General features: G+C 39.9%; 1 protein-coding gene across 2 annotated transcripts in view; it reads right to left on the reverse strand.

Moving 5' to 3' along the window:
* arhgef39 (Rho guanine nucleotide exchange factor (GEF) 39) overlaps nucleotides 1–12684 on the reverse strand; it is an 83410-nt gene that overhangs the window by 38133 nt on the left and 32593 nt on the right. For both annotated transcript variants that reach the window (XM_041202051.1, XM_041202052.1), the window contains exons 3-6: nucleotides 12019–12194; nucleotides 11816–11910; nucleotides 9186–9306; nucleotides 8225–8343 (exon numbers count right to left, since the gene is read on the reverse strand). In XM_041202051.1, coding sequence (XP_041057985.1) covers nucleotides 8225–8343; nucleotides 9186–9306; nucleotides 11816–11910; nucleotides 12019–12194 — 511 coding nt within the window. The remainder of the gene's footprint in view (nucleotides 1–8224; nucleotides 8344–9185; nucleotides 9307–11815; nucleotides 11911–12018; nucleotides 12195–12684) is intronic.

Below are 12684 nucleotides of genomic sequence, written 5' to 3' on the forward strand. Positions count from 1 at the left end.
TTCCCAACAGCACTATAGGTATACTGTAAGGAAAATATATTTTTATTTCTGTTGGACTGTTGTAAAGAACATATCCTTTTAATCCACAGTCCAACAGAAAATAAAATTATAATGGCTGCGGTTTGAAGACATGTCCACTGGAACAGGATGAAAGATATATACAATGTTGCAGTCCTGGAACAGGGTGTGCCATGAAAGACAGGGTGGTGCCAGGAAAGAGTCCTGGACCAAGGGAGTTGCCTGGTAACAATGTTTTAATTGGTTCCTGACCAGGTGGCCAGATTTTTGTGTGGGGACAGTGCAGCCCGAAAGGGAAAAAAACAAAAACCTCCTGCTCCTACTGTAATATTCTAGTAATTCCACAATAATAGCTTTTTCTCCTCATATCTCTATAACATGCTTCCTCTCTAAAAACTCTTGTCAAGAATCGAAGGGGAAAATCACCGTTAGAGACATTGAAAGGCAAGTGCTCAACCAGTGAACGAAATGCTGAAATTGCTGGAAAACCACCTCATGTCATCAACAAGAACTGAAAGGAATTTTGAAGCCATTGATCAAAATCTACTCACTGAATCCTGTACTCTGGAATTGGTGCATTCAACTGTTTTATATCACCCTTAAAATTCATGTTTGTGTGTGTCAGATATGTCTTCTTTGTGTGTGCATAGAGATTTAACAAGGGGTAGAGTTTAAGTTATAGAGTTAGAAATTAGCAGTTCATATTTCTTTCTTTTGCCAGTTTGTTCAATAAACAGTTATTTACTTATTAAGTTTACAAACCTGGTGCTTATATTCTGTTAACCTAACTTAAACAGTTAGGTAGAATTGGGGCAATGTGGTGGTTTGGTCAAAGTTTTCACATTTGTTGCAGCTCGGGGAACAGCGGGGCTTGAAATTACAACGCACTATCCCCAGTGAATCGTGACAGCACCTATACCACATGGACTGCACTGTTTCAAGAAGGTGGCTCAGCACCACTTTCTCAAGGGCAATAGGGATGGGCAGTAAATGCTGGCCTTGCCAGTGACAGCCACATCCCATGAAAGAATATATATAAAAAAAACCTTAATATCCTGTCGTCAACATCAAATGGACATTAAACACAGCCCACATGTCAAGAACATTATGCTGACAACTGCAACAAGCAAAAAGATGCCAGAAATATCGAATTTGACAAGACTTAACAGTAGCTAATTATAAATATAACCTCGAAAAGACAGAGTTGCAATCTGTTGTACCACTATTGTTATGAACTGCACAAGCCTCATGAAATCTCGAAACCCTTTACCACGACACCTTTGAAACTTAGTCTTGATATCATTCATATAAATGGCACTTTTTTGTTGTTGTGCAATAAAACATTACATTACTGTTGGTTTGAGGAAAAGAACCATAGTGTTTTTGAAAATTTGAGTACTAACTGGAACTAAATGCATTTCCTAGTGATGTTCAAATTATTCTGGTAGTACTGGAACTTGCTTATTTTATTGCTCCAATTATCCCAAAAATATACAAGTGTTTTATCTCCAGGATGAAAAGACCACAAGATCCTTTTTTTAAAAAAATTTAATTAATCCCTTGAAATAGAACAATAACCACTGCTGGGAGAAGCTCTTGAGCAAAGTTACTTTTGTTGGCATTAAACTTTAAGATTTCTACTTGAAAATCAAAAATATTCATTTCGTGTGATATGATAATCTGGGGCCTGAGTATTGCATTTGGGAAAAAAGTCAAATTATAAATGACAAGTGCATAATATCTGGAGGAAAATGTTGTTTCCTGGGAAAAGCTGTACTTCATCTTTTTACAAAAACAAATTACTGGAAATCTGAAATAAAAAGCGTAAGATGTTGGAAATGCTCAGTGGGTCAGGCAGCATCTGTGGAGAGATAAAGTAAGTTAACATCCCAGGTCAATGACCTTTCATCAGAATTGGAAAAAAGTTAGAGATGGGGCGGGATTTTAAGCATGTACAAAGGCAGGGAAAGTGGGGAGGGGAGGTAATGAAGATAAGGTAAGGTCTATGATCGGGTGGGAGGCAGGAAGGACTGAATGATAAAAGACATAATGGCGCAATGCAAAAGGAGATGGCAATAGCAGCAGCAAAGAAACAAAAGATAGGTTTAGAAGAGATGTAAATGGCAATAGCAGAATCATTAACAGCATATGTTGTCGGAAAAAAATAATGACGGTGCTTATGATCTGAAATTTTTGAACTCAATGTTGAGCTTGGAAGGCTGGGAAGTGGCAAAAAGATGTCGTGCCATGCCTTGGCCTTCAATAGAACAGTGCAGGCAGCCAGAGTAGAGTAGGAGTGGGACAGAGAATTAAAATTATAGAAATTCGGGATCAAGCTTGTGGACTGAACAGAGGTACTCAGCAAAGTAGTCCCCAAATGTGCATTTGGTCTGCCGAATGTAGAGGAGAACGCATTGCGAGCAGCGAATAAAATATATTAAATTGAAGGTACAGGCCGATTGCTGTTTCACCTGGAAGGAATGTTCCACCCTGGACAGCGGAAAGGTAGAACGTCAAATGACAGGTGTTGCATCTCCTGCACTTGTACAGGAAAACGGGAAGGAGAATGGTTGTTGGGGCTGATTGAGGAGTAGACTAAGGTGCCATGGAGGGCACAGTCCCTATGAAATTTTAAAGGGGAGAGGAGGGGAAGAGAAGGTATGTTTCATGATAGCATCACACTGGAGGTGGCAGAAATGGCGGATGATGGTCCACTAGTGAGATAGAAGGTAGGGACACGGGGAACTCCCTGTCGTGGTTTTGGAAGAGAGGGAGAGAGGAAGAGGCGAGGTCAGCAATGCCAGAAATGGGATGGACTTGGTTGAGGACGCTGTCAACCATGTGGAAGGGAATCCCCAGTTGAGAGAAAGGGAAGACACATTGGAAGCATTGGTATAGAAGGTGACATCATCAGATTAGATGGAGAAACTGAGAGGATGGAATAGAGTCCTTACAGGAGACAGGGTGGCAGGAGGTATAGTTAGGTGTAGCTTAAATGGAGACAGAAAGTCAAGGAAGAAAGGGAAGAGCTGGATATTGAACCACTTAAATATGAGGGATGGGGGTGGAAATTGGAAGCAAAGTCGGTGAAATTTTCCAGTTGGGGAAATAACAGGAAAAGGCATTGATACAAGTATCAGCGCACCAGAAAAAGAGGTGAAGAAGGAGACCCAAGTAGCACTGGGACAACGAATGAATCAAAGATCATATGAAAAGGTAAGTCTAGTTAGTACAAGTTCCATAGCAACACCTTTTTTTTGGGAGGAGATGAGTTTGGGCAAAGGAGATTGATGTTCAATGTGAGAGCAAATTCAGCCAGGTGTAAGAGAGTGGTGGTGGATGTGATTGGGTTGGGTCTCTGTTCAAGGAAGAAGCAGAGGGCTCTCATTCCATCTTGGTGTGCAAGGGACAATTTCAAAGTTTGCAGATGATACAAAGCTTGGGAATGTTGTGAACTGCAAGGAGGACGGTGTGGAACCTCAGGAGGAGATAGCCAAGTTGGTGGAGTGGGTAGATAGGTGGCAGATAAATGTCAATGCCAAGAAGTGTGAGGTGATGCATCTTAGTAGGAAGAACATGGAGAGACAATATAAAATAAGTGGTGAAATGTTGAAGGGGGTGCAGGAGAAGAAAGACTTGGGTGTATATGTGCATAGATCATTGAAGGTGGCAGGACAGGTGGAGAATGCAGTTAGTAAAGAATATAGTATCCTGGACTTTATTTGTAGTGGCATAGAGTACAAGAGCAGGGAGGCTATGCTGAATTTATATAAGATACTTATAGACCCCAGCTGGAATATTGTGTACAGTTCTGGGCACCATGTTATAGAAAGCATGTGAACACATTGGAGAGATTGCAGAAGAGATTTACAAAAATGGTTCCAGGGATGAGAAACTTCAGCTATGAGAATAGATTGGAGAGGTTGGGACTGGTCTCCTTGGAGAGAAGAAAGCTGAGAGGAGATTTGATAGAGATGTTCAAAATCATGAGGGGGCTGGACAGAGTAAATGGAGAGAAGCTGTTTCTACTCGTAAAAGGGTCAAATTCGAAAGGGCACAGATTTAAAGTGATTTGCAAAAGAAGCAAGTGTAATGATTTGAAAAAACCTTTTCACACAAGTGGTTCGGGTCTGGAATGCACTCCCTGGAAGTGTGGTGGAGGCAGGTTCAATCGAGGTATTCAAGAGGACATTAGATAATTATTTGAATAGAAACAATGTGCAAGGGTGCAGGGAAAAGGCAAGGCAATGGCACTAGGTCATAATGCTCATTTAGAGAGCCATGCAAGTATGATGGGCCGAATGGCCTTCTTCTGTGCCGTTAAAGATTCTGTGATTCTGTGTGGTATGGAAGTGTAGAAGGATCGGATATCCATAGTGAAAAAGGGAATGAAGAGGATCAGAAAACTGTTAACATGGTAGATGGCATTGAAAGATTCCAAGATGTAATTGGGAAGATAATGAACCACAGGAGAAAAAAAATACAGTTTCAAGATAGAAAAAAATTAGTTCTACGAGACAAGAATGGGCTGAAACAATGGATCTACCAGGGCAGCCCTTTTGTGGATCTTGGGAAGTGGGTAGAAGCAGGCTGTGAGGGTTTGCATGATTATGAGATTGGAGGTTGTGTAGGGAAGTCCGCCAGAGGAGATGAACTAAGCGACAGTCTGGGAAACTATAGTTTTACATTCGGTGGTGGGGTCACCGTCCACGGGGAAGTAGGAGGAGTGTAACAGAGAGCTGGTGATCAGTCTCCACGAGAGAGGCTGGTTCACCAAACAACAACTGTAACACCCTTGTCAGCATGTTTAATGCCAATGTTACATCTGGACCTGAGAGAACGGAGTGCTGCAAGTTCAGAGAGAAGTAGGTTCGACCAGTGAGCAGAGTAGAAAAATTGAGATTGCCATGCTATGACAGAAGTTTCTAATGAAAATATCTAGAGAGAGTAGAAGCCAGAGGGAGGGGTCCAGATGGAGTAAGATTTCTGAAGATGGGAGCCAGGGCTGATTATGTCAGATGTAGACACTTGGACAAAGAAGTAAGCATGAAGGCAAAGCTGATTGAAAAGTTAACTGAGGTGGGGGTATAAGGAGCTGAAGCTGAGGGTTTTTCTGAAGGCTGATTGCTTGGATCAGAGAGCAGAAGGTCAGAAAGGATAGAGAAAACACAGCAAAGGATGAGATACTCTTAACATGAATATTCCAATCTCTATGGAGGACAAGAGTAAACTGAAATTTGTTAAGACTAATAACCAATGGAAAAAGGCTTATTTTGATTTATTGGAATAATCATCTGGCAGACATAAAACAGCAGTAAGAAATCCCTTCAACAGTAAGCAGACAGTCAGCCAACTGGTGAGAATTCTAGAAGATATCAACAGAGCTGAAATGGAGAATCAGCATCATAGTTAATATACTAAACAGTTGTTTCCTCAAATTATTCGCGAATGAAGATGTTACCAATTGGTAAAATGAATGTTAGAGGCCAAATTCGTAGCCTGTCTGAAAGATGATCAAGAAAACACATTTTGATAGATGCCTGCCACTAATCGCTAATAGAGAAAAGGAACACCATTTGTGGGGAGTTAATGGTTATTACAAGCAACCTAATGAAGGTACCAGTAGTTGTCAATCATGCTGATGTGGTTCCTATTTTTCTAAAGAGGGGATAAAAATAGTGGTTCATCCTACCAAACATCATTGTAGGAACACCTTCACCAAACAGATAGTAGCAGTTCAAGGTGATCCACCCTCACCTTTACAAAGGCAACTAGGAATGGGCAATCAATGCTGGCCTTACAAACATCTAGTTTCAAAGAATATATATATTTTTTTAAATTGGCCACTCTTACACATCCCCAAAATAGAGTATGTTGCAAAGCACTAGGTGCCAGGAAACTGGTTACTGCAAAGATGCAATGACATAACAATACTGAAGCACACTCAGCCAGGGTGCTGTCCTCTAAGTTTATTTTGTGTGAAATTCTTATCAGCTGTAAAAAGTTATTTGCTTGGGATATGTTAGGTCCCAGATTTTGGGGCTTGACGTTTACAGTGTTTGTAATAAAATTGTTAGAGTTTGATGTATACATCTCACAAACACTAAACTTTACAAGACAATTTATCCCTTTAACTTAAAGTGAAGCAGAAAATTCTGGAAAGGGTTATATATTTAGACTTCCTGATAAACAGGTTAGAGAAATGCCCAAGTGATCTGGTTGCCATGTGGAGAGAAACTCAAATAGAAACTCATTGACGTGCCAAGTGGTCATTCTAACACCTTTTACAAGGTCTCATGGAAAAAAAAAGGACAGCTGCAGCTGAGATAGAGAAGATTTTTTCCACTGCTGTGGAAAAGCTGGGAGAGCTCTTCTGTGTTAAAGACCAAGCAGGATGCTTTTAAGAGTTTGTTTTCTGTTCAAAAGAAAGCGAACAGAACAGATGGGGCTCTTGAAGATTTAAGGAATGGAAAGTCGCTTAGGTGTGCCTTGCTGGTGATGATCGTATCCAGGAAAATTCGGGCGGACAGTTGTTGAAGGACACTGAAGTTTGAACATAGTGCAGCAGAGACAAGTGAACCTCTGCTGGAAAGTTGAGGGTGACTTGGGGATTAGTTCCTTTAATGCACTGCATCTGCCAGAAGAGTAGTGTTGATTAAAAGCGTTGTGTGAGATATATTTTGGTTGCGTTATTGAATGCGAAAATTACCTTTTTCTCTAGTTTGATTATTAGGTGCCTGTTAATTAATGCTTGATCTATGATGATTTTTGTTTGGTTGTTACAGTAAAAGTCTTAAAAAGTGAAATCTTATCCATTGGTTGTTTAGGAAATTCATCTGTTTTAAAAAGTTATCAGTCTCTGTGGGAATTTCAACAACATTGAGTCATGAAATTGGTAATTTGACAATGATTTTTTAAAAATTCATTCAAGGGATGTGGGCTTCGCTGGCTAGGCCAGTATCTATTGCCCATCAGTAATTGCCCTCAAGAATGTGGTGGTGAGCTGCCTTCTTAAACCACTACAGTCCCTGTGGTGTAGGGAGGGAGTTCCAGGATTCTGACCCAGCCAAAGTGAAGAAATAGCGATATATTTCCAAGTCAGGATGGTGAGTGACTTGAAAGGGAACTTGCGGGTGGTGATGTTCCCATGAATCTGCTGCCCTTGCCATTCTAGACGGTAGTAGTCGTAGGTTTGGGAGGTGCTGTCTAAGGAGCCTTGGTGAGTTTCTGCAGTGCATCTTGTAGACGGTACACACTGTTGCTACTGTGTACCGGTAGTGGAGGGAGTGAATATTTGTGGATGTGGTGCCAATCAAACAGGCTGATTTGTCCTGGATGGTGTCAAGCTTCTTGAGTGTTGTTGCAGCTGCACTCATCCAGGCAAGTGGGGAGTATTCCATCGCACTCCAGACTTGTGTCTTGTAGATTGTGGACAGGCTTTGGGGAGTCAGGAGGTGAGTTAATCTCACAGGATTCCTAGCTCCTGACCTGCTCTTGTAGCCACAGTATTTATAAGGCTAGTCCAGTTCAGTTTTTGGTTAATAGTAATCCCCAGGATGTTGATAGTGGCGGATTCAGTGATGCTATTGCCATTGAATATCAAGGGTCGATGGATAGATTTTCTATTGTTGGAGATTGTTATTGCCTAACACTTGTGTGGCATGAACGTTACTTGCCACTTGTCAGCCTAAGCCCAGATATTGTCCAGGTCTTGCTGCATTTGGTCAGGGATTACTTCAGTATCTGAGGAATTGCGTATAGTGCTGAATATTGTGCAATCATCAGCAACTTCTGACCTTATGATGGACGGAAGGTCATTGATGAAACAGCTGAAGATGGTTGGGCCTAGGACACTACCCTGAGGAACTCCTGCAGTGATGTCCTGGAGCTGAGATGACTGGCCTCTGACAACCACAATGATCAAGATGGTATGCCATTTTTGACTAAAAGTGTTAAAATATAAACAAAGTGGACAACATATTAGCAGAAGAGTGATTAATACAAAATCACTGACCAGATCCATCTAGGCAAGTGATGATTTCATCTGCACAAGATAGGATTACTTTCAATTCATTCTCCAGCAAAAGGTAAACTTGTAAATTTTCATGGCCTTGCATTTAAATAATATCAAATAGCATCATAATGGACTGTGTATGTATTTAAAGAGGTAATGGAGAAATGACTATGGTAACCAATGTCTACTTACTGATAAACACGCTTACGAGGCAGAGGGAGCAAATCCTCCAGTTTCAACCCTTGGAATTCTGGTCTAGATTCTTGGAGTTTCTTAAATCGTGCAAATCGTTTATTTTTCCTAATTTGTTCCTAAATTAGACCACACAAGATGCATATTAATTAGTAGAATGTTACAGATGTTGGCCGAATATATTAATCTCAACGATCCCTTCTTGCCCACTGAAGATATTTCATAACATTTTTCGATTGAAACTAATTGCACAGAGGCACATTATTATGCACAGGGATGATACTGAAGGTTGAAAAGGACAAACCAAACATTCTCTGTCACATCATCCTAATTATGCAGCCCCATGTTCCAACAATTACATTTATGTAGACCCACTGTTAAAATCAATGTTACTTGTACAGCTAGTCCTTAATCAATGAAATCAGTCAATTTACTATGGTCACATCCTTCTTCTTAATTAAGACAGTGATATCTCTCTAGCTCAGGATCTCAAAGAGATAAATAAGTACACAGGGTGGGAAATGTCAAAGAGGTGACTCCATGAGTTTACACCGACGAACTTTGAAGGAGCCAGACGGTGTCCTCATAATGAAGGGGGCGAGGAAAAGCTGAACAGTCTTTCAAAGAGCCAACTTAGAATTCATTAAGGAAAGAGCAGGTTGCACAAAAAGCTGACAGCAAAAGCTGTAATGAGCAAAGAATGCTTTCAACTTGCATATCCTTCACGATCAAAGTCTAAATTATGGTGGCTGTGCCACTTATGCCATATTTAATTAGATGGTGCAGGGACCTCATTGGGCAATTAGCCTTTCCTTTCAAAAGAAATCCCTTTCAATATGGTATCATCACACTCTTGTCATCAGAATGGCAGAGTGGTAGAATAACCTATTTAAATTTTTCTTATAATGTTAATCTGTCATTACAAATACAACCTCAATGACTCATGTAGTTGTTGTATTACCTGTAGGACTTTGACAGCATGCTCCATGTTGTCTGTATAAGTGATATAAAGCTGGAGTTGAGGGCAGAAGATGTCAAAGCCCAAACCAAACTTTCCATCTTCAAGATTACTCAGCAATATCCTGTGTGACATATTTTAAGAAGTCCATTATTGAGTGGCATGTTTCACAATCCATTTTTTTTGAACTAATCAAATGAATACTTCATTCTGCATAACAAAGTTTGCTTTCTTAAAATTAACAAAAAAGGGCAAATTCATTGATAACGGACTCAAACGGAGCACAGGTTAGAAGATAAGTCATACTTTGTCACATCTAGCCCAGACTTCTGGTGTCTTTACAACTTGCAATTCAATTGGACTCCAAAGGCTGCAGAATTGGAGCAACAAAAAAGTCAAACCTAAGCATCACCTCTGATGGAGCCTTTCATCATCAAGGAAACTTTGAGCATATAGTCCTCTGACTTCAATATTAACTTTAAGGCATCTAAATCGGAATCAACAAGTTTCAAAACAAAAGCATCCAATAAATTTCTACCATAGGTCATAGAGTAAAAGTCAACCTGGCATATAAGACAATCCCATTTTTGTCAATGCCAAAAATCATATTTTTGCATATACAGGGCATATAACTCAACTTCTGTTTTCAGCCACAGTATGTTATACTCATGGTTGCAAGGTGACCAAGGCTGGGACATGAATATGGAAGGGTAATTGACATTTTGAAAAGTAGGAAACTAGGAAAGGTGGTAGGATAGCTCTATTAATTAAGGATGTCATTGGTACAGTAATGAAAGATGACCTTAGCTCAAAAGAGCAAGGTATAGAATGAGTTTGGTTGGAGATAAGAAATAGGAAAGGTTAAGAGGTCACTTGTGAGTGTAGATTATAGGTCCCAAAACAGTATTTACACTGTAGGACAGAGTATACAGGAATAAGTAAATGGGGCCATAAGAAAGGTACCGTAATAATCTTAGGTGACTTTAATCTATATGATTAGGAAAATCAGATTGGCAAAGATAGCCTGGAAAATGAGTTCATAAATTGTATTTGGAACAATTTCTTAGAGCAGTGCATTCTAGACTAAGTCAGAAAGGGAGCAGATCATTCAAGACCTGGCAGTGTGCAATGTGACAGAATTAATCAATAACCTCATAGCAAAAGAGCCTCTAGGCAACAGCGATCATAACATGATAGAATTTCCTGTTCAGTTTGAAGGGTAGAAGTGCAGGCCTAGGACTAGTGTTTTAAACATAAATAAAATTAACTATAATAAGGTTATGAAAGCAGAGCTCACTAAAGTGAACTAGGAAAACTAGGTTTAAAGATAGATTGAGATGCAGTGGCAGACTTTTAAGGAGATATTTTGTAACTTGTAAAGATTTATCCTTTGAGAAGGATGCATCATCCATAGCTAAAAAAAGGGAATTAAGGATACTATCAAATTGAAAGAAACATTATACAGATCTGCAAAGAGAGAAAGTAGAGTATGAGGGAAAGCTAGCTAGTAATATAAAAACAGATAGTAAGAGCTTCTACAAGTATTTAAATAGGAAAAGAGTAACTAAAGCTAGGGTTGGTCCTCTAGAGGGAGAGCTGGGGAATTGATTATGGAAAACAAGGAAATGGCAAAGGCACTGAACAGGTATATTGTTTTGGTCTTCTGAAAATTGAGGTGTGAAAGGGTGGGAGGAACTTAAAGCAATCACCATCACAAGGTAAAAGGTGCTGGGCAAACTATTAGGCCTAAATGTTAATAAGTCCCTAGAGCCAAATGGCCTGTATCTTTGGGTCACAAAAGGAGGAGCTACAGAGGTAGTAGAGCATTGGTTATAATCTTCAAAAATTCTTTAGATTCTGGAAGTGTCCCAGCAGATTGGAAAATAGCAAATGTAACACCTTTATTCAAGAAAGCAGGGAGACAGAAAGCAGGAAGCTATAGGCCAGTTCACCATTACTATCAAGCTGGGAGATCAACTGTGGTTCAATGTGCCAGGAACAGCACTAGACATACCTAAAAACGAGGTGTCAACCTGGTGAAGCTAAAATACAGGGCTACATGCATGTTAAACAGTGGAAACAGAATCTGATAGACAGAGCCCACAACCAGATCCAAGCTCTGCAGTCCAGCCCCATCCAGTCACGAACAGTGGTGAACAATTAAACAACTAATCGGAGGAGGCAGCTCCACAATTGCCTCAGTGTAGTACTGAAAGGAGAGGCACATCTTTGGATCTGTGATTTATTGATCAATACTTTAAACTGAGGCCTCTTCCACCTATTTAAGTGGAAGTAAAGGATCCCATTTGACAGGAACATGGAGTTCTTCTTGCATCCCTCACTAACTGCACCAAAAGCACTAACGGGTTGCGCATCTTAGTTACTGTTTTGTGGGGGTATGCTTTCTGCAACATGACCACGTTTGCCTGTGCAATTAACAGTAACTAGAATTAGAAGTAATTTGGGGTGCTCTGAAGACATGTTAAAGGTGCCAAATGAATGCAAGTTATCTCCTTTCAGGCAAACATCAATAAGCTGAGATGAAAACAAATGTGAGAAAACAAGTAGATCAACATGTATTCTTTTACTGAGAAAGATATTAAAACTCAAAACATGTGGAACAATAATCATACCTATTTATTGAATGGATGGCTTTCAAAGTGCAAAATATGGCATCTCTTACATCTGGTTGTACAGTCCCCTTTGCTTTTAAAATCTCTACAAAATACTAACAGAAGATAAGTCTGTTAACCATTGATTAAAAAAAAAGTGATTTGAAGAAAAATCTGTATTCAAGGCATGTAGCCATACACATTGCTTTCCATCACATGCTTACCACGACAACCAGCTCCAGCTGTTCGAGGTACCTCTGCTCAGTCTCAACTAACTCTTTTGCTGTTCGAGTTCTCTTTCTTTCCCAACGTGCTCTCTGCTCCTCTATGGTGGCGTCTCCTGCTGAGTACTTCAGTTGAATCTCTCTAGCCGTTGGGGTATAGAGTTGATCATTGGCAGCTGGTTGTGAAAAACAATTATGGAAAGATACAGCTCACCGTGAATTAGACAAAAGATTACTTAAAAGCAGGGCCTGAATTTCATTCCCACTGGATACAAAAATTGCTAGAATTCTTTGTTACTTTTTCACCCTTTGGCTATGGAATATTTATTTAAAATATGTTGTTATTTTAGTAAAATTGATCAATAGTACTGTTTATAATTTTAAGTCTGCATGAATTGTAGCCCCGCAATTCACAGGTGAATGTAATTCTTTCAGTAAAGATAACTTAGCTGCAACCCAACTGACAGAACTGATTTCAAAAACACAACAGTGACACATAGCAATGAAGGCATTTCCATCATTAAATGTCTGATGTCTAGCACCACAGCTGGCCAGTACAAAGATGTCCTTTTAACCTTGGCATTTTATACAGTTTAAGCAATTTAATCCAAACTGACTGTATTTAGGGTTTTCTCTTGTTTTGCTTCGAGAGGCTGGTGTTTGCAA

The sequence above is a fragment of the Carcharodon carcharias genome, chromosome 13 (genome assembly GCF_017639515.1).
Source record: "Carcharodon carcharias isolate sCarCar2 chromosome 13, sCarCar2.pri, whole genome shotgun sequence".
Classification (NCBI taxonomy): domain Eukaryota; kingdom Metazoa; phylum Chordata; class Chondrichthyes; order Lamniformes; family Lamnidae; genus Carcharodon; species Carcharodon carcharias.